General features: G+C 44.1%; 1 protein-coding gene across 4 annotated transcripts; it reads right to left on the bottom strand.

Annotated features, from left to right (window-relative positions):
• Positions 1 to 71: 71 nt before the first annotated feature.
• LOC310703098 (dual specificity calcium/calmodulin-dependent 3',5'-cyclic nucleotide phosphodiesterase 1A-like) lies at positions 72 to 26,079 on the bottom strand. 4 transcript variants are annotated; one of them, XM_083495150.1, is made up of 15 exons: positions 25,843 to 26,079; positions 24,577 to 24,759; positions 23,342 to 23,408; positions 22,449 to 22,565; positions 21,539 to 21,679; positions 20,774 to 20,874; positions 20,322 to 20,447; positions 14,846 to 14,956; positions 14,600 to 14,720; positions 11,440 to 11,521; positions 8,527 to 8,566; positions 7,361 to 7,581; positions 5,617 to 5,895; positions 4,032 to 4,313; positions 72 to 670 (listed from the first exon to the last, which is right to left on the bottom strand). In XM_083495150.1, the coding sequence occupies exons 1-15, from the start codon at positions 25,947 to 25,949 to the stop codon at positions 309 to 311; spliced, it is 2,340 nt and encodes a 779-aa protein (XP_083351276.1). In that variant the 5' UTR covers positions 25,950 to 26,079; the 3' UTR covers positions 72 to 308. The 4 variants fall into 4 exon arrangements, with proteins under 4 accessions (XP_083351276.1, XP_083351273.1, XP_083351274.1 ...); XM_083495147.1 differs by lacking the exon at positions 8,527 to 8,566 and adding an exon at positions 8,798 to 8,930 and having other exon boundaries at positions 25,843 to 26,078; XM_083495148.1 differs by lacking the exon at positions 8,527 to 8,566 and adding an exon at positions 8,798 to 8,882 and having other exon boundaries at positions 25,843 to 26,078.
• Positions 26,080 to 27,745: the final 1,666 nt, after the last annotated feature.

Genomic DNA, 27,745 nt, shown 5'->3' with positions numbered 1-27,745 from the left:
TCACACTTCAATTTCAGCCTCCTGAAAAGTCCCACAGACTCAAAATCTTCAGGGGAAGGGGAAGAGGTGGGTTTCATTTCCACCAATAAGAAGGTTTATTAAGAATTACCTCTACCTATTCTGTAGCGACCAATGTGTGTTTCAGATTTCTGTCAACTGATCTCACAATAAGCATTTCCCCCTTAACTTTTGAACATTCAGCAATCATAAGTTCTATGTTTGAGTCAGGTGCCTTGTATTTGATCAGGTCTTGGTTTCTGTTAAGCTTGAAGACAGTGCAATCTTAGCCTACCAGTTAGATCAATAATCTACTGGGGAATTTTAAATACCCCATAGCTCAAGGATGTGACAGATACAGCTGCAGCTGCAGCTCCACGTGGGGTTGTTTCATTTTGTTGGCATGCATTTGATGGCGTGGTGATATCTTGCTTTAGGGCAGAAGTATTGGCAACTTCCTCCTGGGATGGGTCACAATGTTGTCCTGATTCTGTCCTGTTTGTTACAATAGGGGTGTCAATAGAGATTACTTGTAGAACAAAGTTTTGATCAGCTGAGTTTGCTTGACAACCCTCGTTTTGTTTTGCTGATATTGCCACCTGTAACGCAGCGTCAGCAGCCATTCTGCTTTGGTCTTGTTTCTGCTGCTCCGCAGCACGTCTCATAATTTCTTCTGCAGAGAGGGAGAAAAAAGTATATTGTTAGAGAATATATTACTATGTTTGCATGCATTTTGCCTGATTGAGGGTGGTATTTAACTAAGTGTTACTCAGAGTAGATCTATTAACATTAACAAACATGACTTAAATTAGGTCTATTCTGAGTAAAACATAGTGGAAAAACCATGCTTAGAGTTTGTGAATCACAGCATATTGGAAATGTGTGAAAGCATCCATGTTTGACAAGTCCACATAAACATATTTCATTGCATGTACATGTGCTGATGAAGGTTCTGTATATGCCATTTAAAAAGATGATCCACATGTAGCTTTTTCTCTCTTCTCATACACATAATTTATTAATTACCAGTATTTATCACATTAGTTTGTTGACCAGGCATTGAGCTGGATAGATGAGTCCATTTAATGTTAAATTTTAATAAATTTATTGTTACTTTTCAACATTTTTATGTGGGATTAAAGTTTATTTTTGTTTTTTCATACTATTTAGCAATGCCATCATTTTTTATCCTCACCCAACTCAATGTTTGAGCTCTGCTTTAAAGGCTGAGATCTGCTCATCCTTCTGTGTGTTGAATTGTGGCAAAGCGTGTTCTCCTTCATGGAGAGCACGTGTTGCGGTGGGGGCCACCAGGACACTCCAAAGTTGGGGGCGGGCTAATTGATCATTGGCCACTGATGCGATTGGGGCTTCCCTTGTTGTTGGAAGAAGTTAATGTTGCCATTTGTTGATTGACAGCCAGAAATGCTAAAACTCCTTGCACGAGGCTAGGGCGAAATCGCCCGTGCATCGGATTGCCCGTCCCCCCCTCCCTAGAATTAGGGTTGTTCGCTTTGACCTTGCTATGCTTGTCATGGGGTTGTCTGCTCTTGGGGCAGGGGCCCGGTAGGAATTTTGTCCATCTGGCTGATTGGCTGGGGCCATTTGGTTTTTGCCTACTGCGTAGCAAATCGTTACAACTTGTAAGGTTGTGGTTAGGCATTGGTTTATGGTTTGGTTGGTTGAGGGGCATGGATTGGCTGTGCCTGCCCCTCTAATGCTGCTGCTGCAAGGGATTCCGTTAAAGGAATTGGGGGCTAACTGTTGCTTGTCCACTCTGTCAAGGGGGCTCGGGCCATAGCAATGAGCTCCTGGTTGCATTTGGGGAGGGCTGAGGGCAGGTTCCCTGCTCCGTCGCTACCCCCAAGTGTATTCCCCTTTTCTGACTTTCGCATGCGTGCGGAATGTCAGTCTGTCCCCATGGTGGGGGCAGATAGTCGCAACCAATGCCTAAGCAACCACTCACATTTTTGTATTTTAATAAAGTTGTGGCCAAAATTATGCCAAAAAACCTTAAACAAAAAATTCATTGTGATGTGTGAGTTATTGGGGTGGCCCTGGGGACCTCAACACGCAACTGACTTTTAGGAAATTATTAGTCTCTAATATCACTTGTTTCAAGTCAGGGTCATCAAGAAACATTCCATCGTCATATATTAATTTCAGAATTTCAGACTTTTCTAAAAAAATGTGTTATTTGTCCTAGTTCTGGGGCTTGAGAGGTATAATGATATAGTGAACCTGAGGGAGGGCTGGGCCAAGGCATTATGGCACCCGAGACGGACGTCAAATGGTACCCCTCTCTTCGCCAGAGAAAAAGGGGTGAGGGAAGATCAACAACAGGAACAAGAGGGAAGAAAGATCGATGTCAGGATCTGCTGCCCCAGTGGATCTTGCCTCATGGGTGGGCCGGTCCTGATCTGAGGGTGTACGCCACCATTGTTTCTTTCGAGTGCCAATATCTGGTGGGTGTGGGTGTGTGGGCGTGTGGGTGTGTGTATATATATATATATATATATATTGTAGGTCATGTAGTCTGCCTGTTTTTACTACTATTTCAAAGCATTTCTGTTTAGTATGCACATGTTTTTACACGTTTTATAAGTATCTACTGTTTGCAGTTTTTGTTTTGCTCTTAAAAACTTGCGAAAAAGTTCCTTAGATTCTGTTTCCTTACGTTTCATTTCAAAATCAAATTCATTTTGTCCTTGTATTTTTCTGTTGTTGCCTTGACTTACTAAATTACTGAAAGTATGAATAATCCATAAATACTTATGAACATCCTCAAGCTTTACATGTATCCCACTTTGAAGAAAGGATTTCAGTTCAGGTTTTTTTTAACTTTCTCCGTTATTCTTTTTCATACGATAATGAGCTATTCAATTTCCAAATTTTGCTTTTTAGCTCATTGATAAAACATTAAGTTGAACATAAAAAATTTAAAAAACATACTTTTCCAGCATGTTTAAAAGTCATTAAAACACACCTTTATTTTGTCAACGCGTCTGTTGTACTGATAGAAGAAGGGATGGGAAAAGGGGGAACCAGTTGTAGAATTTGTGGAGGGAAAGGACTGTCAAAAATGATCAAAAATTCTAATTTTGTTGCCATGCATGTGCTGAAAGGCAACATCCTTCTGAATTCTGAGGGGAAGCAAGAAACTGCAGTTATTCAGTGGTGATGAAAGTCACATAATCAGATAATTGGACTGCTATTTTCCAGGACTTTCAGTCTTGGCATTGAAACTCTAGGCTGAGTCCGGATGAGGGCATACCTTAAACCAGGAAGGAATGCATAGGGGAGGGAGAAGCTGTCGTCATTTTGGCAAGTGGAAGGAACTCTGTATAGGCTGGGAGGTACTCTATTATTGTTTCTCCTAAGAATTCTGTGTCACCAGATGGTCTTCCTTGACTGTAAAATGAGATTACAGTGGTACCTTGGGTTACAGACTCTGCTAACTCAGAAGTAGTACCTCGGGTTAAGAACTTTGCTTCAGGATGAGAACAGAAATCGTGCGGCAGCGGTAGGCCCATTAGCTAAATGAGAGGCACAAATACAAGATGGGTGACACCTGGCTTGAGAGCAGTACATGTGAAAAGGATCTAGGAGTCTTGGTTGACCACAAGCAGAGGCTTGACAACCATATGTCAGGAGTGCTCTGATGGTGTTTCCTGCTTGGCAGGGGGTTGGACTCGATGGCCCTTGTGGTCTCTTCCAACTCTATGATTCTATGGTACCTCAGGTTAAGAAGTTTCAGGTTAAGAACAGACTTCCAGAACGGTTTAAGGTTCAGGTACCACTGTATAAGTGCAATGTATTGCTTTTGCCATCTCTATTTGTGGCACACAGTGCCTGGGTTGTGTTGGCACCGCTATTTCCTCCACCACCTGTATGATGTTGGCTTGTCACAGTTCACCAATGGCACCAGCCAATAAGTGACCATTTTCATCTGTGAAATGTTGAAGGTTCATTGAGGTTTGTGCTAAAACTACCTATTAATCATCACTGAAGCCTGAGCAGAAATGGCCAATTACCGTTCCACAGGGAAAAGAAATTGACTTCACTTTTGGTTAGCTCTGACATAAAGCCAAGACCAGGTGACAGCTGGGCACCATTGTGATCAGGGACGGCAGGGTGTTCACTTTCTTTTGGGGGCTCAGGATCATCTGGTATGAACTCCTCAATGATCACATCATCGCTTTCATTAGGACGCAGAGGTTTTGTTTTTGGAACCATGCCTCTCATCTCGTTAATGTTTTTATCTGTATCCTGGCCAGCAGCTTTCCTCCAGGAACTTTTATTATCCACCAATTCCTCTACAAAACAAATAAGCAAAAAGAGGGACAGTCAGCTAAATCTTCTCAAATGAAAAATTCTATTTCTCAAATGAAAATGCCACTTCTGCTTACATTCTTGTAATCTAGACAACTTTTGATAAAAATTAAAAACTTAGGATTTGCATTACAAGGAACTCCTTAAACTAGTTCCCTAGAAGAGACCAGCAAAAATATTAAAGTAGAAACATAACTGGAAATATCTAACCAGCTTGCTGCTCATGTGCTAGGAACTTGATCCTAATACTCCACTCCCATAAAATATTTGTCTCCTAAATTACTGTGATGTGTTAAAAATAAGGTATTACATTCATGCACTGTCGTCTTTGATCAAAAGCACTGGGTTCTTGTAATTACTTGTGAAGCATATGAACATTGTTTGGAACTGCCTGCAATTTTGGCTTATTTGAGGCTTAATCAATGCAGATCTACCCTCCCTTATCTCAAGTGCCTTTGTAGACAACCTGCATGAAAATATGAATCCAATTCAGGAACTCAATTTTTCAAGGAAGCAACACTCATCTGGAAACTGCAGACGGTATGTCTAGATTTCTACATCAGTTCCTGCTACACTTTTGTAAACAGAAAATAACAGGTTCTGTTACTGAAATGAATAGAGATGGGGGAGAAGTAAAATTCAGTTTGCATTTAAAGCCGAATTTCTCAAATTTGCCTTTTCTGAAACAATATGAGAATCAAAACATAACCATCCTTAAAAATTTGTATTTTTCTGAATACTGAAATGCAGTTCTCCAATCAACGAATGTTTACAAAAATGCATATTTAGGTAAAAGTGTGCATTAAAAATGCATATATTAATGAAAATGCATTATATTAGGAGACATTGCTTGCAAAAATATGTACATTAATAAAAATAGATTACAAAAATGTATTTATTAGATAACACTTGCACTAGAATGCTGATTCATTTTCAAATTGCTGCAGAAATGTGGCAAAATTAAGATCAGAAAAATCAAAACCTAAGAGGACCAAAACTGACAAATCCTTTTATCTCTATTAATGAGTGAATGAATGCAAATTACAAAACTCTTAATTTGGTGCTGCAAAATCTGAGGTTTTGCAGAACTGGAATTTGTTAAATGTGGGGAAAGGATGCAAGGAAAATTGGTTGGGGAGTGATATACAGGAGAGAGAGCGAGAGAGAGAGAAAGAGAGAGAGAGAGAGAGCGCACTACCTAAAGATAGATTGAATGCATTTTTGTGCAAAATAAAAATAATGGATCTATGAAGACAACAATCTGGATAGAAAAGTTATTTTGAATACCATATGATTCTGTGACATCCATGACCTCATCATCTGGCTGTGGCTGAAACAGTTCTGATGCCCCTGCGTTGTAAACGATGAAGCTGACATCCATTGGTTCAAATGCTCTGTTGTGGCAAAGCTCACAATCGCAAACGGTAGGACTTTGTGGTGCAATACAAAGTTTATTGGACTTTGAAGGATGGTGTTTGGGCTTTGATGTTTTCTGGGGTTTCTCCCCCTCTTTTTTATCTTTACTTACTTTGTCTTTGGCCTTGTTACTTTCTTTCATTGGTGATTCTAAAAACAAAGGAAATGTAAGATATTCCCCTTAAAATAATTTCATCTGTAGAAAGACAGATAAATATTTATGAAACATTTCCCAATATTCATTTTTTAAAAAATGTGGCTTATGCACAACTACTTTGTGGACCACTCGTTTTAGGCTTTCATTCTTGTTTTTTACATGTACAAAAGTATCAGAATCAGCCTTTGTACACGGCTAAGCTGTCTCGCACCTGGGTGAAGACTTCAAGCTTTTAGTCATCTCCTACTTCTGCTAACTCAAATTATGGGAGAGAAACTGGTACCCAAGACTTTAAGGGGAATCCGCCCACCCAAACTTTTGTTGTTTGGATACAGTGGGAACCGAACCTTCTCTAACTGAACAGGTGAACTGACAGGCTTGCTCTTAATGCAAATGCATCTGAAAGATAAATTTGCATGTGTCAGCATGGGGGGTGTGCATGCAAAGAGAGCTGCAGAATAAGAGAGGAGGCAGCATGGAGATAGGGTCAGTTTGTATGCAAGAGAGTTGGAAGAAGGAAGGGAAGGTGATTAACTGTGTGCCTGTGCAAAGAGGGCTGCACAAAAGAAGAGGAAAAGGCATGGAAATGGGGGTGATGCGTTGAGAAGAGGAGGAAGATGAAGGAAAAAGGAAAGTGAAGGTGAAAGTGAAGGTGAAAAAAGGGGTCTAAAGACGGTTGCAAAAAACAAGGATGTATGAGACATAGGACTGGGGCTGGAGATGAAAGCAAGAGCATGGCAGGGTCTGAAGAATAAGAAAAAATGGTGACAAGTGTTCCGAGTAGTTGCAATGTGTGGGAGGAGGAAGATGTGGGAGGTTACCGAGGTGTGGCTTGTGAAGGCAACTTGCACAAAAAGAGGGAGGAGGCACGGACATCAGAATAAGAATAATATTTGTATGCCTCCCATCTAACTGGGCGGCTCCCAACAGAATATTAAAAAACGATAAAACATCAAACATTAAAAACTTCCCTAAACGTGGTGAAGGTGAAACTGGGTGCAAAGCAGTGCTGCAGAAGAGGAGAAAGAAGTGACTTCAGAAATGGGGCTGGGAAGGTAAAAAGTAAGGTTAGTAGTTAGCTGCATGGGGTGGGAAGGGGGAGCTCTATGGGATGGGGGGTGAGGGGAGGGAGCTCGGGAGCAGCCCATAGTTGTACATATAAGAATAGCAATGAGCTGAGATTGTTCCCAGTATTGATTCTGTTTAATTGGACAGAGGGTTAGGGCTAGTCTAGGAGAATTGAAATGCCAAATTAAGACCTTGTCATTGTTTTTAATAATAGTAAGACATTTTTATTGAAGGAAAATATAAATTGCAATCTGTTCTGCTCCAGAAAACAGTCTCTTCCTTCTGAAAAGGACTTTGTTGAGAGCAGCAAGAATGGCGTGGACACAAATGTGGGAAATGGTTATTGCAGTGTATGGCGGGCTCAGAGTCTGCAGAAATGGATCCTCCTACCTTTGCTCTTGGGCGCCTGGCTCTCTTTCCACTTTTTCCTGTTTGCTTCAATATTATGCACCAAGTGTTCTTCAAAGCTTGCTATATCCAATGAAATTAAGAGATTTCTCTCTGTGCAAGTCCCGCTTTCACTTTTGACGCTTCCCTGACTAAAGTTTTCTTCCTCTTCAAAACTGTTCCCACTAAGTTTTGGTTTATTTTCATCTTCAATTGACCCTGATCTTTACAAAAGGAAAGAAAACCATAAGTAATGAGTCAGGCTCAAATTGTTGAAGTAATTTTTAAGGTTTTTAGAGTTCTGGAGAAGCAACTGACATCTAAAATTGGCATGGAAAAAAGCACCGATTGCTACATGGCACCCCAATCTGTACCAAGCAGTAGCATGACCCAGGGGTTCCAGGGCTTCCCCCAGGGTCATGTTTCCATTCTGAATTCAGGCTAGGGCAGAGGCTGTAGCATTTATTTTACACCAATATGCAGCTGCACATCTCCCTGGGCTTCTCTCAGAGCACCAGCCGGCTGGAGTCCAGAGCAGCCAGCCAGGCTCCCCAGTCTCTGGGTTGCAACCTCTCCAGTCAGCAGCCAAGATCATTCTGCCCTTGTCCTCCCCCCCCCCCCAGTAAATCTCTCACCAAAAACCCTAACCTTATGTTAAGACACTATTTCCTAATAGTTCACCTTGGTAACCTGCCATTTCTCCTGCTGGAAAAGACAGTTCTCTTGCATTGCCAATGGTTCTTAATGGAGCTACACTTAATTAGCCTGGCCAGGCTGCTTTGCATGAATTTGGCAGCTTGCATTTCCCCTTCCTATCCCAAATATTAGTTAGAATCTGGCATACATTAATTTCTTGGGTTTGGGGGTTTGCGTCTTTCCTCAAACGTATACAAGCATATATTTTAAAACACCAGAAAATATATATAGTATAATAATGAGAGAAAAATCAATGCCCTCTTTTTCAGGAACAGAAACGAACACTGGGACAATCAAATGCAGCTATTGCGGGACTTTTTAAAGACCTATCAATCTGCTAGTGGAGTCCAATTCACCCTTTCACTGGAAAGAAAAGTGAAATATTGATATCAAAATTTTACTCCACTTCAACATTTTAAAAACTAATCTCACATTACAAAAACATGAAAGTTACTGGAATGCAGTAAACTCACAGTCTTAACTTAAAATTCCTCATTGGGCTATCGGGAAGCCCTGGAGGAGAAAAGAGAAGAAATGCCGAGATGAAGTACGGGGCTCTGAACAGAACAAAAAAATAAAAAAATGAAAAAATGAAAGGTTGGGGAGTTAAATGAAGAACAATTATTGAAACAAAACTGAAAATGAGTTAATATCTTGCCAGTATCAAAGACCATGGTGACAAGAGCAATTTGTAAAAAAATAAGGATAACATTAACAAAAAAAAAGCAAGAAGAACAGTCATACCCGGAAAAATACCCAGAATCTCTGCTAGAGGAACATCCAGTTTCAAAAGCTTCATATATAAGAGGCTCAACAATTTTCTCAGCTGCTTCAATTATAAGAGAAAAAATTGGTTTCACTATGACATCAATAAAGCCTGAAAAGAAGAAAACATCCAGACATAATTCTTCAATTTCTTGTCCTAGATGAAGAAACATTCTTCAGTACAGAGCTTATGGGTCTAGGACTCAGCTACATTAGTGTACTTATAACGTTATAAATGTGTTATAACAATGTGACATCAGATAGCTCTGTAGAGCTGAAATACAAAGTCAATGATCATTTCCATTGTGAGCTTTAATATTTTTTTTTCATAGCATTTTTATAGCTGTGTAGATCCAGCCCTGGTCTGAGATGAGTGCAGATATTTTGGCTAAAACTATGATATATCTGGAAAGGATTCTAAAGAGGCAAGTTTCCCCCCCCAAAAAAAAGTTAAATTATTAATATTATTATTACTATTATTATTTCTAGTGGTAGTACACTAAGCTATGGTTTAATAAACATGGTTTAGGGTCATGTGTGAATCAGGCCCTGAGTCCATGTGAACATGCAGGTTCCTGGGGAGGAGCTTGCAGCTGCCTGCCTCCTCCCATTTCTTTTTTGCTTCCATACTGACCTAAGACATCATGGCTAATAAGGATGGAGCTTAACCACAAGTTCCGGTTTGGACAGCACCCTAAGCCAAACGTTAGCTTAGCTTGGGGATCCTGGGAGCAGCAAAGTGGATGTGAGCTCCTCTCCACAAGCTCACTAAGTCCAAGTTTGGCTTAGCATGTCAGCACCAGGGCAATATGGTAAGTTCAGCTGGTCTTGCCACAGCCATTCCAGTTTTCTCCTGGCGGAGGCCTGGTCTCCCAAAGTAATGAGAGAGTGGCGAGAATGTCTTGCATAAACCCTCAGCATATCCTTGAAGCACCAATACCTATTCATAGGATTCAGACATGGCAAAGCTCAGCCTACAGCTTGCAACCCCAGTAGTAGCTCCCAGTTCACTTTAGAGGCAGGCCAAGTCACCCTGCAGTAGTCAGCACAGGACAAGGCCTGGGGTGCTCAGGCCTTGAGTGGAAATGTTGAGCTTGGTGGCGAAGGCCAGCATGGAGGCCACAAGCAGGGGACCTGGTGGGTGAGGCGCAGAAAACTGGTAGAAGTGCAGCTCTGCCAGAACAGGTTTGGCATTTGGCGAGAAGCACAGCCCAGTGAGCATCTATTAGACAATGCAGGCACACAGCAAGCAACATGAAATGTGCAACCCCGTATCTGATGATGTAAAAAATTAACAACAGTTGTAATAAAAGGATAAACAGTAAGTGCATATCATTTAAGCATTTATCTCATAAGCGTTTATACCACAGGTTAAGAAAGGTACAATCAGCGCCAAGAGGGTGCTGTAATGAGTAAGTGGTACCTCGGGTTACAGACGCTTCAGGTTACAGACTCCGCTAACCCAAAATATTACCTCGGGTTAAGAACTTTGCTTCAGGATGAGAACAGAAATTGTGTTCCAGCGGTGCGGCAGCAGCAAGAGGCCTCATTAGCTAAAGTGGTGCTTCAGGTTAAGAACAGAAGTATGGCCCTCCAGAACGAATAAAGTTCTTAACCCGAGGTACCACTGTAGAGTCAAAGAACTCATCAGAGGCAAGGAAGTTTCCTTTAGAAACTTGTGCAGATGAGGAGAACCAAAAGGAACATAAACTTTGGCAAAATAAATACAGCCAGGCAATAAGGGATGCCTTAAAGAATTCAAAGAGCACATACATGAAAACAGTGGAGAAAGTGGGCAGAGATAAGTTTCTCCTTTCATAACACGAGAGCTTGTGGACATCAAAAAAGTTGAATGTTGGAAGATTAGGACAGACAAAAGAAAATACTTTTTCACACAGTGCATAATTTAACTATGGAATTAACTCCCTCAAAAAATAGTTTACCAGTAGCCAAAATTTATTATTTTTTAAAATGGTGAAGTAGTGTAGGCTTGGAAACTGCTGAGTAATCTGCACTGCTTAGAACTGAAAGAAAGGCAAGACCCAAATGAAGCATTCACATGGCACTCAAAGGCATTCACATGGCTTGCAAGGGGTTATAAAAACGTCACAAAGCAGTGCAGTGGGGGAATTTGACAACGAGTCAGGTGGTTTGGTGGTGAAAGGGACATAGCACTGAATAATAATAATAATAATAATAATAATAATAATGTGATCAATGTGATTTCTGGATCTGCTTTTGAGCTTCAGGAAATGGTGATCCAGCCAGGACATTTTCTAGCACCTATGGCATATTTGTTTGTTTTTGTTTTTTGTTTTGCTGTGGTGAGAAAGAAAAGCATACATCTTTAAAGCAGCAGAAATATGAGATGATTGGACCCTTACTGAACTCGAAGCATGGGTACCCCCAACAAAAATTTAAAAAATTCGGCAAAATATTTGGATTTTATGATATGTATTGGCATAATTCGGATTAACTAATGTGATATGATTGTATTGTTAAATGGAAAACTTAATAAAAAATATTTTTTAAAAAGGGCAGGGGGAAAAGCATACATCTGATTTTCAAAAAGAAAAGGATTGAGAGGAAGGACTAAAGATTGGCTCCCTCCCTCACATTACCTATTTGAGTTTCAGCAATATTGGTAGTCCCACGATCACAGAGTGGAGAAATAGGCAATCCTAATTCAGCCTCCTTATCTCCCTGAGTTGGAGGGGAAAGAATGCACAGAGATATAAGACAGTGTGAACAATATCCAATAAATTCACTTCTATTTTGATATGAAACTCTTGAAACTAAGGCTTACGAGGAGCGCTTGAAGGAGCTGGGTATATTTAGCCTGGAAAAGAAGAGACAGAGGAGATATGAGAGCCATCTTCAAATATCTGAAGGGCTGTCACATGGAAGAGAGGGAACATGCTTGTTTTCTCCCGTTCTGGAGGGTAGGACTCGAACCTATGGCTTCAAGGAGCAAAAAAGGAGGTTCCGACTAAACATTCGGAAAAAGTTTCTGACAGAGCTGTTCAACAGTGGAACAAACTCCCGCAAGACGGTGAACTCTCCCCCCTTGGAGGTTTTCAAGCAGATGTTGGATGGCCATCTTGTCCTGGATGCTTTTAGCTGAGATTCCTGCATTGCAGGGGGTTGGACTAGATGACCCCTGGGGTCCCTTCCAAATCTATGATTCTATGAAGCAGCTTAGAACAGGTGTGGGGAACTGATTCCCCTCCAGATGTTGCTGAACCCATCATCTTTCGCCTGCTTGCTGAGGCTGATGGGTATTGCAGTTTAGCAGCAGCTGGAGGCCCACAGGTTTCCTACCGCTTAGAAAACCAGCATTAAACCACAGTTTATTGTTTCAGACATAATGGGCAACCTTGGCTTAAAGATACCAACATAAAAGCTTTAAAGCTCGTACATGGGAGGGAGAAATGAGAGGGGAGAGTGTAGGCTCAATAGTCATTTCTGACTTAATAAAACCATGGGCTATACAAGATTGTTGCATCTGAATCACCCCTTACACTCTGAGAATGTATGTAATATGAAAAGATAAGTGTGTGTTTATTTATAATTGTGTAAAAAGAGACACTATTTATAAGAGTGCAGTGTGAGCCCTCCACTCGGAATTTCAAAGATTCTACCAAGTCCCAATAAGAAATAAATAACAACCTTTATTTCAAGGTGTTTTCCTTATTTAAACACATTACAGTATTTGGTATAACATAATGCAATGGATCCCAAACTTTCCTTACCACAAAGCCACCTGAAAATTGCTGAGGGTCTTGGTTGACCACTTAATATTTTTGTTCTGCTTGCCGTAGCAATTGTCATGCGCTGCACTAGATGACACATTATTTTTAGTTATTTTTCTACAGACAAATCATGGACCACCTGAATGAAGCTCAACAGACCAGCGATGTTCTGCAGATCACAGTCTGAGAACCTCTAACATAACAGATACTCCTGTTTTCAGAGACATAGGGCCAAATGAAACATAATATAAATGACACAATCAGCAACCACGCCATGGATTTGATAAAGGCACAGGACGATTGTCCTCAGGAGCGCAGTGTGTGCTGCTTAAGCCTTTTCTCTCCAGTCACAATATCAGTAAAAAAAACCTCCAGTCCCCACATACAGCAGGGGTGGGGAATGCAGGTGAATCTCATAAATCATTGCAATCATTGCAATTGTCTATTGTTGGCTTCACTGCCAGAATGGAATCACTGCAGCTGTTACTTGACCTTGAGCTGAACATGCCCCAAATTCTTAATATGAAGCACAATGTGGGACTGTTTGTGCCTTCCTATTGTCAACCTGCAAGTGTGTGAAGCAAAAACCTAAGAGTTGAAAATTCTGCTCCTCCAATCATCTTGAAAAGCAACATTTTCAAATTCTGACAGAGAGTTTGAAACATGTGGGTGTTAATCTTTCATACCAAGCTGTTAATCACACCTATTTATCCTTAAAACACAACAGAAGGGATCCTCAAGTATACAGATACAGGGATGGGGGCACACCTATCAGTCCTCCTGAAGATATTTTAGCCACAACAGAGCCTGCTATTTGGGAGCAATGCATTCCAATGGGGTTGCTACTAGTATGCAGCACAGCAGGAGAGACCTGTCCTGCTTGCTTACAGTGGATGCTGCTTCGCCTGTTGGCAGAAGAAGCTTTAGAACAACTATAATTAGCCAGATTATTCAGCTTTGTAATACAGTGGTGCCTCTGGTTACGAACTTAATTTGTTCCAGAGGTCCATTCTTAAGCTGAAACTGATCTTATCCTGAGGCGCACTTTTGCTAATGGGGCCTTCCAGCGCGCGATTTCCATTTGCATCCTGGGGCAAAGTTCTCAACCAGCAGCTACTTCCAAGTTAGCAGAGCTCATAACCTGAAACATTCGTAACCTGAAGTGTTCATAACCAGAAGCATTTGTAACCAGAAGCGTCCGTAACCAGAGGTACCACTGTATGTATAAAGCTCTTGAGGACGTGTGTGTCCCAATTTGGAGAGAAGTGCCCCTTTTTCCTTAGGAAAGGTTTTTGGGAAGCAGTGTGGTGAATCAGATAACATGTTGGACCAGAGAGACTGCAGCTCTAATTCCCGTTCAGGCCTGACATTCAATGGCTTGGACTGAGAAGCCGGAGCTACTCACTGGCCTGGTTTGCACAGAACCCTAAACTCAACTATGGTTTAGCATGACCGAGGAAGCATGCACAGAACAAAAAAACACTCCTCCCTAGTCCTGCTGCTACCCACTGCTAAGGCATGAGTTGGCTTGGCATTACATAAACGGGTTTGTCCCTCCTCAGAGAAACCATGCTCAGTAAGCCCAAAGCAAACAGCTTGTAATTTATTTGGCATGAGACAAACCACAAGCCTGGATTCAGATGTAATGCTAAGCCAAACCATGGTGCATCCTGAGTAATGAGGCAGCGGCAGCAGCTCTGGGAGGGGGAAGAGGGAAGTGGCTTCCATGTCCGCTCTGTGTGCGCTGCCTTGTTCCCACTTAGCCATGATTTGGTTTAGTACTACATGTGAATTGAGACAGCGCTTCACAGTGGTTTCTTGTGACGATGGGTGCAAGAAACAAGGGTATGTTATGTTACATTACATACAACAATAAATGCCAAGTGTTATCTTATGCATGTTTGCTTGCATATTTTTTATAAAGGTTTTAGGCCATTTGGGATTTTCTGGGCAGGTAAGATATGAATTTAATATCTATCTCAAACATGCAAAGGAATCTAGCCTACCAATGAAGTTTTGAAAATGGTACCTGCTTGAAGAATTCATCCATTAGTGCATTTGCCCATTGCTGATGCAATTTCCAGGGCTTTGATGGATGACTTATGTCAGCTGCATGGACAATCATGGACATGAGTTTATCTCTATCTGTCCTGTCAAATGTAGGGCATTATTGAATTACTTCAGAATTAAATCATGAGAGATGATTTAAAGAATTCATACCACCAACAAAAATTCAGATTTCCAACACGCACACACCCTTCCCAATACAACCAACCTTTTTACATGCTGAAGGCATTTCAGAACGTGTTTCAGATATTTCATTTGCTGGAAATGATGTGACATGTCCGTAGCTAAAATCATCTCAATGACCAGCCGGCGCAGTTCCCTGAAGGCAAATAAATAATTTGTTCATGGTGAGTGTTATGTACTGAAGTTCTCACCCTGGGCCAGCAGGGGGATACTGTAGATAGTTATACAAATGAAGGATCAAAAGTGACGTTCAGTGATTGGATAGTTTGTATGCAAATGAAGGATTGAAAGTGACGTTCAGTGATTGGATAGTTTTAGAAAGTTGTTACAGTAACAAGGTACTGGAGCGCTATATAAGCAGGCTGACTGAGCCCTTCAGTTCAGTTCTGGCCTCAGAATAAAGAAGAGCTGTTTGAAGAATCGCTGTGTCGTCTGATATGTTCACCCACAACTTAACACTGGTGACGAAGGTGGAATCGATGGACATCAGAGCACAGCCAGATGCAGCTACCCTCTAAGCTGAGCTGAATAACTGAGCAAAATCACTGAACAGAACCAATTCAGAGCTGACTCTTCTGGCTAGAGCACAGTGTTCCATCCATCACCCTCTACACTGGCATCGGAATCATGGCTTCACTTGTGCCTCAACCGCCGTTTGCCCCAGCCTCTGAATCATGGGACTCCTACCTCGCTCCGTTCGACTGCTACCTCCAAGCCAACAATCTGACGCAAGTATCACAGGAGCGGAAGCAGGGCCTATTCCTCAGCCTCTGTGGGCCTGAGGTGTTCGAGACAGCCCAAGCATTGGTTGCGCCTGTAGCAGTCCAGGCAACACCGTGGGACACGATCCAAGAGAAGCTCCGCAACCACTATGCACCAAAGCCGTCCAAGATTGCTGCCCACCATGCGTTCTACTACCAGAACCAGGCAGAGGGGGAGTCAATCAACAACTACACCACCGCCCTCCAACAGGCTGCAATGCATTGCGAGTTCCAAGACTTAGACGATGCCATGATGGATCGAATCGTCTGCGGGGTCCAGGACATCCGTCTGCAACGGCGTCTCCTCGCCAGGCCAGACCTCAGAAGGGGCCACATCGCTAAGGTCTGCCGATCGGCTCCGTCTGACACCCCCCCTTCACCGACTCGCAAGTCCAAGTCTTCATTCCAGTCCGCCAAGGAAAGCTATTTCGCTCTCACCAACTGCCGCTGCCCGTCTGGAACCACGATTGGCCAAACCGACTCGCCTACGCGACGCAGGCTGAACGTCATGGTGCTCATTGAAGGAGCTCCATATGACATGGAGATCGACACCGGGTCTGCTCTGTCCATCGTGTCTTGGAGCACCATCAAAAGACTGGTACCGAGAGTGTCCAAAAGGCAACTCGACTCTCACCGTGTACACCTGAGAGACTACCAGGGAAACGACATTCTCGTGGTAGGCGTTGGCCAGTTCCGGATCGCCTTCAAGGGTTTTTCGGGTCTGCTCCGACTGGTGGTGGTTGAAGGTCAGCGGCCAAGCCTCCTAGGGCTAGACTCGTTTGATGCCCTTGGCCTGGAAGTCACCGGCATCAACTGCATCTCTAACGCAGAGACTGAGGGTCTGGTCAAAGACTTTGCCGAGGTTTTTGACGGCACTTTGGGGCAATATACAGGTACGCCCATCTCCTTTAGCCTTGATCCACAAGTTGCCCCCATCAAGCTAAAGCCACGCCGGGTTCCTTTTGCTCTCAAGGCTAAGGTGGACGAACAACTGGACAAGCTGATCGCCCAAGGAGTTTTGGAGCCGGTTGTCCACGCCAAGTGGGAAACCCCCATCGTCACGCCTGTCAAGCCAGACGGGTCGGTGAGAATCTGTGCCGACTACAAGTGCACGATCAACAAGGCACTTCAGCAGCACGCTTACCCGGTTCCTGTTGTTCAACACCTGCTGCATTCCTTGGGTGAGGGTAAGGTCTTTGCTAAGCTGGACCTTGCCCAAGCCTATCAATAACTGCCCATTGATGATGCCACTGCTGAAGCCTAGACGATCGTCACCCACCAAGGGGCATTCCGTTGCCGCCATTTGCAGTTCGGTGGGGAGTGTGGCTCCTGGCATCTTCCAAAGCCTTATGGAGCGTCTCCTGCAAGGGCTTCCAGGCGTTGTACCATATTTTGATGACGTCTTGGTGTCTGCAGACTCACAACAGCAGCTGTTTGAGCGCCTCCATGCTGTGCTGACCAGATTCCAGGAGGCCGGGCTCAAGGTAAAGAGGGAGAAGTGCCAGATTGCCATTCCACAGGTGGAGTTCCTGGGCTATCTTATCAATACCTCTGGCCTTCACCCGACCACATCCAAGATCCACGCTATCCAGCAGACCCCCATCCAAAAGAACAAGACGGAATCATAGAAGAATCATAGAATCATAGAATCATAGAGTTGGAAGAGACCACAAGGGCCATCGAGTCCAACCCCCTGCCAAGCAGGAAACACCATCAGAGCACTCCTGACATATGGTTGTCAAGCCTCTGCTTAAAGACCTCCATAGAAGGAGACTCCACCACACTCCTTGGCAGCAAAGTCCACTGTCGAACAGCTCTTACTGTCAGGAAGTTCTTCCTAATGTTTAGGTGGAATCTTCTTTCTTGTAGTTTGGCTCCATTGCTCCGTGTCCGCTTCTCTGGAGCAGCAGAAAACAACCTTTCTCCCTCCTCTATATGACATCCTTTTATATAGGAGTTGCAGGCGTTCCTGGGGCTGCTGAACTTTTATAACATGTTCCTGCCCCACAAAGCCATGGTGGCTGAGCCTCTTCACCGACTTCTCAGCACGAAGACACCTTGGTCCTGGGGTCATCGGGAGACGGCGGCCTTCAACGCAGTCAAGGCTCTCCTTTCATCGGACAGTGTGCTGGTACAGTACAGTGAAGCCAGGCCGCTGGTCCTTGCCTGTGACGCCTCACCTTTTGGCATCGGAACTGTCCTCAGTCACCGTTTTCCAGACAGAAGAGAAGCACTGCTTGCCTACTTTTCCAGGACGCTATCTCTGACTGAACGGAATTACAGCCAGCTCGACAAGGAGGCATTGGCACTTGTGGCTGGGGTGAAGAGGTTCCATGAATACCTCTACGGCAGAACTTTCGACCTCATCACCGACCACAAGCCACTCCTGGGCCTCCTCGCCGGTGATCGACCAACTCCACCGGTCCTCTCGCCGCGCATGCTGCAATGGACTGTTTTCCTGGCTCCCTACCACTACCGGCTCGTCCATCGCCCGGGGAAATCGATGGGCCATGCCGATGCCCTCAGCCGTTGCCATCTTCCAGCATTTGTGGAAGACCAGGCTCCTGCGTAATCGCTCCTCCTGATTGAGGATCTTCCAGCAGCGCCTGTATTGGCTGCCACGGTGGCCTCCGCATCTGCCCAGGATCGCACCATCAGCCGTGTGCTCAACTGGGTGTGGAGGGGGTGGCCACAAGGGCCTTTTGCATCAGAGTTCCAGCCCTTCGCAACCAGGCAACACAAACTCTCGGCTCATCACGGCTGTGTGCTGTGGGGAGATTGCGTCGTGATTCCCCCAAAACTCCGTCAACGCGTCCTGGAGGCTCTGCACGTTGGCCACCCGGGAATCGTCAAAATGAAGGCGTTGGCTCGGTGTTACGTCTGGTGGCCTAACATGGACGATGCCATCACTGCCTGTCAAGCATGCCAAGAATCAAGGCCTGCGCCACCGGCAGCTAAGGGATGCACCTGGGAGATGCCTAAGACACCCTGGTCGAGGGTGCACATCTATCTGGCCGGCCCCTTTCGCAGCCGGACCTTTATGGTAGTGGTGGACGCCTATTCCAAATGGCTGGAGGTGGCCCTGATGCCCTCCACCACTACCGAGGCCGTCATCTGGGTGCTGCAAGGCCTCTTTGCGACGCATGGGTGTCCTGATGTCCTTGTCTCCGACAACAGACCGCAGTTCACGTCAGGCACTTTTGGGCAGTACCTTTTGGGACTGGGCATACGCCATGCCCTAACGGCACCATTTCATCCATCCAGCAATGGGCAAGCAGAGAGAATGGTGCGCTCGGCAAAAGAGGCACTGGGGCGCCTGGACCGGGGAGACTGGCATGAGCGGGTCGCCAAATACTTGTTCATGCAGCACATCACCCCTCATGCGGACACAGGGCAGAGTCCTGCCGAACTGCTTATGGGCCACCGCCTCAGGTCCCCGCTCGACCGGCTGCACCCGGACTTTGCCGTGGCTGAACCCCCAGGCTGTGCCAACGCGCCACGGTCATTTGTTCCAGGAAACCAGGTCTTTGCCCGGAACTATGTGGGGGACATTCCTTGGGTGCCAGCCACAGTAGTGGGAGTCACTGGACCTCGCTCGTACCAGGTGGCACTCGAAGACGGACTTGGATACTTGGACACTACCGTGGTGCCCCCAACTACGCTTGTGGCTCCAGAACAGACACTTACAGATGGCGAGGCTCCACCTACACCTCTCTCGCAAATTGCGGGCATTGAGCCGAACCAAGCCACTTCAGAGGGTCTGCCGGACTTCCCACAGACTCAGACCACTGCCGTACCTGACATTCCGCCAACTTCACTCACGGAGGTTCCCCCACAGCAGCGGATCCAGGGGACTTGGTTTCAACGCCACCTAGGGTCGCGCCACAGCCTCAGCAAGAATCGGGCAGCCCACTGGACCAGGGTACTGCTCCCTGGCAGTCTGGCAGAGTTTCCAAGCTCCCAACTTATTTAAAAGACTATGTTGTTGGACATGTAACACTGTTGGTCTAAGTATGTGGAAGTATGTGAAATGTAACCGATATGCTTTTGTGCCTAATTGAACCATTATGTGTAGTGCTGTATATAAGGAAACCATTACGATTGTAACTAACACCTTATCTCGGTGGGGAGGGGTGTTATGTACTGAAGTTCTCACCCTGGGCCAGCAGGGGGATACTGTAGATAGTTATGCAAATGAAGGATCGAAAGCGACGTTCAGTGATTGGATAGTTTGTATGCAAATGAAGGATCGAAAGTGACGTTCAGTGATTGGATAGTTTTAGAAAGTTGTTACAGTAACAAGGTACTGGAGCGCTATATAAGCAGGCTGACTGAGCCCTTCAGTTCAATTCAGTTCTGGCCTCAGAATAAAGAAGAGCTGTTTGAAGAATCACTGTGTTGTCTGATATGTTCACCCACATCTTAACAGCGAGTTCTGTGAGTTCTCTAAAACAAGGATTTCCATGCATTCTGCCCTCCTTCAGAGCCCAAAGTTATCTGAATTAAGCTGTCTGCTACCCTGAGAAGGAAAGCCACCCACATACAAAACTGTATTTGTCATTTGTGGCCTATAAGCCATAGCTGCAAAGGTGGAAATTAGTAAAGTCTCCCTGTTAACTCTGGAGTGCTTGTAAAGGCAATCCTTACTTATAGAATCATAGCATTGTTGAGTGACTCTTGAAAGGCCTGTAACTGCACAAGCATCACTACACCTTATGTAGCACCCCTATATTATCTCACCTCCATTCCTCGTTGGTTAAATTGACCAAGATGTTCATATCTTCATTTTGCATGAGTTGGTAAACAGCACTCACATGATGGTTTTCAAGAACTGATTTATCATTGTACAAAAGTGCCATTTCTGACCTAGAATAAAACAAAAACTAGCCATATTACCCAGAACAGACCTAGGAAGGGCTGCACAGTCTTTTTCCTGGTGCCAGGTCATCCCCAGAGATGAAAATATACCATTTTTAGGGTGGAAATGTTGACTTTTTAGAGTACTGGTTTTCACACTGTGCTCTGGGGATCTGACACCTGTTAGCAAGCACTCCACTGGTTCCAGCAGAGGGAGAGATGGGCAATGCTAGCTCTCCCGAGCGGCTTCTGTTTCAGCCACTTACGGTAGTTCTACCATTTCAGTTGAGGTGGAGCTGCAATGGTCACACTGGAAAATGACAAAAGAGACTTACCTTGTCCTAACATGGAAATGGTTTGTGGTTCCAGTATGTTCATAATCATGGATTGAGGTGCTGAAAAGAATTGCTAATATCTCCAGGTCAGTGAACCAATGCTAGTGAGAAGAATTAAAAGTCAGTCATGTCCTGCATGCAACTAACAATTAGACATGATGCAGAATGGTCTACGACTACAATCTCCTCTAGTAGTTTTTCTTTTTTAAGTGGCAATAGCAGCTGCCAGGGTGGGGGGTTATTTGGGATCACGGTGCACATTTTGTCCTGTGGGCCAAGCAGCTTCCGCTTCCTCTCACAATACTGGGGTCAATGGTGGAGTCTATGCCTGACGCTCCTGAGTAATGTATACTTAGGGTTCCTCCTAAATCTTATGCCAGCCTTTCTGAATCCTGTGCACTAACACAAGTTCATCTGCCTTAGCTTTTCCATTGATCTCATGAGTCAATGCATTTTTTTAATAGCATGGCAACACCATGTATAATTCACTGGTTCCCAGATTCTATTTCCTGCCTTGCAGGGGGTTGGTGACACTCGGGGTCCCTGTCTAGCTCTACACTTCTGTGATTCTATGATTCTGGGTCAGCTATATCCTATGAGTGAAATGGCTACTGATGTGTTAGTAAATAATGAATATAGACCTTAGTAAAGAACTATAATATGTGAGTTTCTAAAATTATTCCAACAAAAGGCTTTCCTAGGTCAAGAAAAGGAGGACCTAAGAATCCCAAATGCTCTTTTCCTTCACTGTAGGGCATTTCTTACCATCATACCAGTGTGAAGCATTATGCAATGCACAGTTTGGGTAACATCTGTAGCATGGATCACATTGTGATATGGATTTTGGTGCTTGCTGTAGCCAACTTCCAGAGCACTTGCAAATGAAATCAGGCAGGTAATTGGGATCTATGGAAGGCAAGAATTAGGACATGCTTAGAACTGGAAATAAACATTTTTATTGCAACCATTGGCAAGACCAGTTGTATGACAAACACCCTTCTGAAATTATCATTCGGACATGACAGAGGAGACTTAAGATTTAGGTCCAGACATTCAGGGGTCAAATGAGATGTTCCTGGGTTGTTTCCAACCAAACCATTGTGCATGGAAAGCAACAGCCACACTCACAATAGGACTTCCCCTCTCCCCCCCCCCTGCCCCGTCCCTGATCTCTTCTAGCTTTCCAGCAACCCTCCAGAGCAGATTTGGGGACGGTGCAGATGCACAGAAGCAAGTGAAACATCCGTGGTGGCACCATGGCATGGAATGGACAGATGAAGGCAAGAATTAGGGCTCGTCCACATGGGAGTTTAATGTAGATTGGAAGCTCCATGTGCATTGATTTTTTAGGTATCATCCATCCAACTGGCAGCCCACAGCTTTCCAACACAAAACTTGGATTTTCCCAATCTGGGATAATCTGGAAAGGGGAACTTCTCTGCAGGGCAACCCCCCCCCCCCCGTTCTCCCAGTGCAGCCACACACTCACTCTGTGAACACGCCCCTTTGCTTCACTATGTGCTTTATTTCACACCTATCATAATTTTTTCTCATTTGCTTAGATACTGCTGTATTATAATTTGCCCTTCAAGAACATGGAATTTGCTCTGTTAAAAGAAAGTCTGGAAACACTGAATTGTTAACATATTAAGATTTAACTAGATAAGTTCCTGACCTTGAATTGTCTCAGAAGATCATACTTGTTGAACAGATCACACATCAGGTATTTTAAGCTGTGCCCTTCACAAGTTTCATTTAAGGCAAATACATCAAAATCCCATTTATCAATGTCCTGTTGGTAATTGAAAACACACAAAAAAGCACTTTTATTTCTTAATCTAGGTTCCTGGACAACATATAAAATGTACGTAAAATGTAAAAATATAAATGCAAACATTTTCGTTTCCCAAGTCACGTGAGAAAAAATGTAATACCAATGAATGTAGTTATGACAGATTATTGAAAGCGTGTAGATAATAAACTGCTCTTCCTCCAACTGCAGTTTCCATTAAATAAAGTCAACCTGTTTGTCACATTTGGCTTATAGATATGGGAGTTTACAGAGATCAAAAGAGCAATTTATTAGGTGTTCTTATGGCTGGTCATAATAGTTTATTACAGATCTTCATTTTATGGCTGCAAAGTTCTCAGACCCACCACCACTAACTATGCCGAGGAGACTCACGGGATTCAAGGCACACAAGAAACGAAACCCCTATTTCAGAGCAGGAAGGGCCTCAGACCTACAAGCCAGAGATGCAGAGAGATGAACTCCCTCAACCAAATGACCTCCTCCTTCTCTGGACACCCAGCCACAGCAGGCCCCCTGGCTCCCTTGAGAAGATCCTCACATCCTTCCAACAAGGCTCTCTTGGCCAATGACTTCTGCCATCAATACAAATGGCTTCTTTCTTTCTTTCTTTCTTTCTTTCTTTCTTTGATTTAAAAAATGAAGCAACTCTGACAGGTGGTCATCCAACCTCTGCTTAAAAACCTCCAAGGAAGGAGAGTCCACCACCTCCCGAGGAGACCGTTTTATTTTATTATTTTTAAAAAAAACACTTTCACCTTAAAAGCTGCAATTACTTTCTCTGGATAAGCCAAACCACTTGCACTGGTGGGAGTACGGAACATCCTAGGAGAACAAATGAAATATATGTAAGCCATAGATTATTTTCTAAGAAGACCCTTAGAGTAGGTCAAGTCAAGTAGTGGGGGGACTCTATGTGGCAAAGCAGGAAGAGGGTTGGACTAGGGCTGATGAGGCAACCCTGGTAGAAATCCCCACATGGCTATGAAGTTCACTGGATGATCTCTAAATGTTGCCCCCCCCCCAACTGGACAGGGCTGCTCCGTCAAGCGTTATAGACAGCTAATTGCCCCTGGGCCATTTCTCAGGCTGCTGAGAAGCTTGCATGGTCCTGCCACCCCTCCTCCCAGTGAATGGGTCTGGCAAGAAGCCTTGAGGCAGCAGAAGCTTTTTCCCCAGCCTAATGCTGGTGTGTGTTGTGACTTCAGGGCTCCTTGTTCTCACTGGGCTGGGAAAGTGGGGCGAATGTGGGGCGCATTGGAGCCTTTGCCTTCAGGAAAGGTGAGCAGTGAGATGGAGACAAAAGCCCCAACTCCTTGTCCTGCATCAGAGGCAAGTGGGGAAGATAGACAGACCTGGGGATCTGCTGCCCTGCTGGATCCTGCTGCCTGAGGCAGTCACCTCACCTTGCCTCACCTAAATCTCCCATCTCCCGCGCTCGCTCTTCATAGAGAACGGGTTTAGGGTTGTGATGATTCTGATGCCAACGGATGTGCGGGTGCTGGTGGCTCTTGGTGTGGGAGGGGATGTTCCCCACCCCTGCATTATGCCGTTAACAACCAGCTCTCGATCGGACCTTATTTTGCATATTCCATTAAGTGTGCCACAGAGAATATCTTCTCAGTCACAGTGACACCTGCCATAATTCCCTCTGCAAATCCTTTGTTTAATGGGAAGAAGCAGCGCCTTTCCCCGCAGCCCCAGCTCAGACCACCCTGGTCTGACCACTGCTGGAGTGAGCAGGAAGCAGAGGACCACTCCAGCCCCCGCTGGGTGAGCTTGCTGGTGCTGCTTCACATCTGGTCCTGGGCCTCCTGGGCCCCCCAGACTCCCTGTGTTTATGGTCTTATAATGAACACATGTATGTGTAAATTGGTGAATGAGATTCCGGATGTAACATATCTTGAAGGGACTGCGTTAGATGCACCTTTAATTCCGCCAGTCATGAGCTACAGAGTTTAGGCTCATTACTTGTTCTGTGGCCCATGCTTACCTTTTTACCAAAACACTAGCCTGGACTGCATATGAAATAGTTCGAATGCTTGGCTGATCCTCAGGTTTGATACTGTACGCCTCTTTTTTCCTTGCGAAGGTAACAGTCAGCCAGTCCTGTACTTCTAAAGGCACTGATCCCCACTGGATATTAGAGAGGTCATCCTCAGTGTCCAAAAGGCTCCTGCAAGGAACAGAGATATGTATTTAAATAATATATACCCCAGTTTTCAAATAAGTTAAGTAGCTAAAAGAAAGATTAAAATATAGCAACAATTTAAAAGGCAATTCTAAAAGTCAAATATAAAATGCCCAACAGAAATACCAGCAAAACCAACTTAAAACATCAAAATCAATTATAAAATGCCTTCCAATAAATAAATAAATGCTATCATCCTGTTTACCACCGCCATCAGAATGATATTAGTGGCCTGGTTTAACATGTTTATTTTTTTATTTTCTGGTCACACTATTCTATAGATGGGATACATTAGTGTTGTGGCCCTTGTGGCCCTCCATCACCCCTGACCACATGGGCCATGGTGGCTGAGGCTGATGGGAGTTGGAGCACAGCAACGTTTGAAGGGCCACATCTTGCCCCCCTTTGGCCTAGATCTCCTGGGTTAGGGAATTTCTCTTTTACTTGCCATTCCCCAGGTGTCCTAGTTCAGGGGTTCTCAAACTTCCTATCCCTAGGACTCACTTGAGAGAGCAAAACACAACAGAAGATGGAGGTGCCAGGGTGCAGCCATAACAAAATGGCAATGGATGGGGATTGAGGTAACCAGCACACAATTTTTGACATTTTCTATTGATTTCTAATCTGTGTTTGGAGATTGATAAAAGGAATAATGCCAATGATCTGCAGTTCTTATTTAAGATGATGATTACAATCTGAGGACCTCATAGCTCCTACATCCAGCCTAATTTATGTATTTTGGTTGGGGGATTAGTGTTTTTCCTTCTCCCCTCCCAATTTGTGTAACATCTTACTTGTTGGTCCTAATAAAAGTATTGTCCAAGTGTGGATTTTGGACTTTTCATGCAGCTTCTGTTATAAAAGTCATATATACCGCAAGTTTTTTAAAAATGTGTTGACCATTTAACTAGGGTTGGACAATGTGACTGAAACAGCTGTCAGAGCCAAAAGAAAGCGTGGCAAGCTTCTGATCAGGCCGTGTTCTTGGGTCAGATGAAACACAACGAGGACCGAGAGCTGTGGGGCCCATCTCTGCCCTCAGCTTAGAAGTAAAGATGCTGGACTTACAGCAGAGTGGCAGAAAGTTTCTTCTTGGCCCTTTGATCACAGGTTTTTGACTTTGCTGAGGTATAATTTGTTCTGGCACCAAGCTTCCCCCGTTTATCCTGTGTCATATTTGCAGCTGTTTTGTCTACTAACTTTACTGCAGTAAGTTGCTACATTTAAATATACGTAAGCTAAGAGTAGCTCCCTATCCCTATGTGCACATCATTCTTATAAATACCTTGTGGGTGTCAGTTCAACAGAAGGAAGTCAAGCCCTTACATAAGCATTGTGATGTCATCCTGATGTAGCCACTAACAACCTTGGAGTAAACAGCAGTCCACACTTATTTCCCAGGGTTGTTCCCCCCCTCCCTCGCTTATATTTTATGTGAAAACCTAGTGGTACTGACAACAGATGCAAGGATTGCTAAAGTACATGTCAAAAGCAGGAGAATCTAGCAGCCCCGAGATGAAATAGTGAAATAGATGAAATTGTCCAACCCTAGTTAAATGGTCAACATATTTTTTAAAAACTTTTATGGACTGTTATCCTTTCTGTGGGGTAAATCAGCCTCATATAACCAACATGCTTAACACTAATTAATGCATGAAGGGGTTAAGACCATAAAGTAAGCTGTCCTGCCAGCCTTAGCTAAGTCACTGCCCCTCGCCTTGGGAGGAAAGGTTATCAAGCCATTCCACCATGTGATTCCACCAGTAAGGAGGTTTAAGCAGGGTGCTCCAAGCTTAGACAGTGTGGCTTAAGCAAGCCATCTTGTGTTTCTATACAAATAATCTAGAAACATTCACCACTTTGGAACCTAAGTTTTACTGCCTGCATTTTCAGACTGCTGTATGGAAAAGCACATAAATTTGACCTTTGAAGAGTTTGACCTTTGAAGAGTTGAAAACCTTTAAAAAAACAACCCAGAACATTTTTATTTGATTTTACAATTATGAAATTATAACAATCCACATTGTTGTTTAGTCGTGTCCGACTCTTCATGACCCCATGGACCAGAGCAGGCCAGGCACTCCTGTCTTCCACTGTCTCCCGCAGTTTGGTCAGACTCATGTTAGTAGCTTCGAGAACACTGTCCAACCATCTCGTCCTCTGTCATCCCCTTCTCCTTGTGCCCTCCATCTTTCCCAACATCAGAGTCTTTTCCAGGGAGTCTTCTCTTCTCATGATGTCTTCTGCTTCTTTTAGGTCCTTTCCACTTTTATTATGGTAATCTTTGTATGAAATGTTACTTTCATATCTCCAATTTTCTGGAACAGATCTTGAACAGACAAAGGCAACAATCCACATACATATCTATATATTGAGATTACTCTCAATCTCACGACCCCCTCCCCATGGGGTCCTATTTTCAACACTTACAACTGCATATTCTTCCATATTCTAAATTTTATATTAATCCATATTATCCATAGTATTTGTTACATTACAAGTGGAATTGTTGTTGTTTAGTTGTTTAGTCGTGTCCGACTGTTCATGACCCCCTGGACCAGAGCACGCCAGGCACTCCTGTCTTCCACTGCCTCCCGCAGTTTGGTCAAACTCATGCTGGTGGCTTTGAGAACACTGTCCCACCATCTTGTCCTCTGTCGTCCCCTTCTCCTTGTGCCCTCCATCTTTCCCAACATCAGGGTCTTTTCCAGGGAGTCTTCTCTTCTCATGAGGTGGCCAAAGTATTTGGAGCCTCAGCTTCACGATCGGTCCTTCCAGTGAGCACTCAGGGCTGATTTCCTTAAGAATGGAGAGGTTTGATATTCTTGCAATCCATGGGACTGCGATCAGCCTTCTTTATGGTCCAGCTCTGATTTCCTTACATCACTACTGGGAAAGCCATGGCTTTAACTATACGGACCTTTGTTGGCAAGGTGATGTCTCTGCTTTTTAAGATGCTGTCTAGGTTTGC

Source organism: Podarcis liolepis, assembly GCF_965112155.1.
Source record: "Podarcis liolepis genome assembly, chromosome: 3".
Taxonomy (NCBI): Eukaryota; Metazoa; Chordata; class Lepidosauria; order Squamata; family Lacertidae; genus Podarcis; species Podarcis liolepis.
Note: the sequence above shows the minus strand (reverse complement) of the source record. Positions and strands in the feature narration are given on the sequence as shown.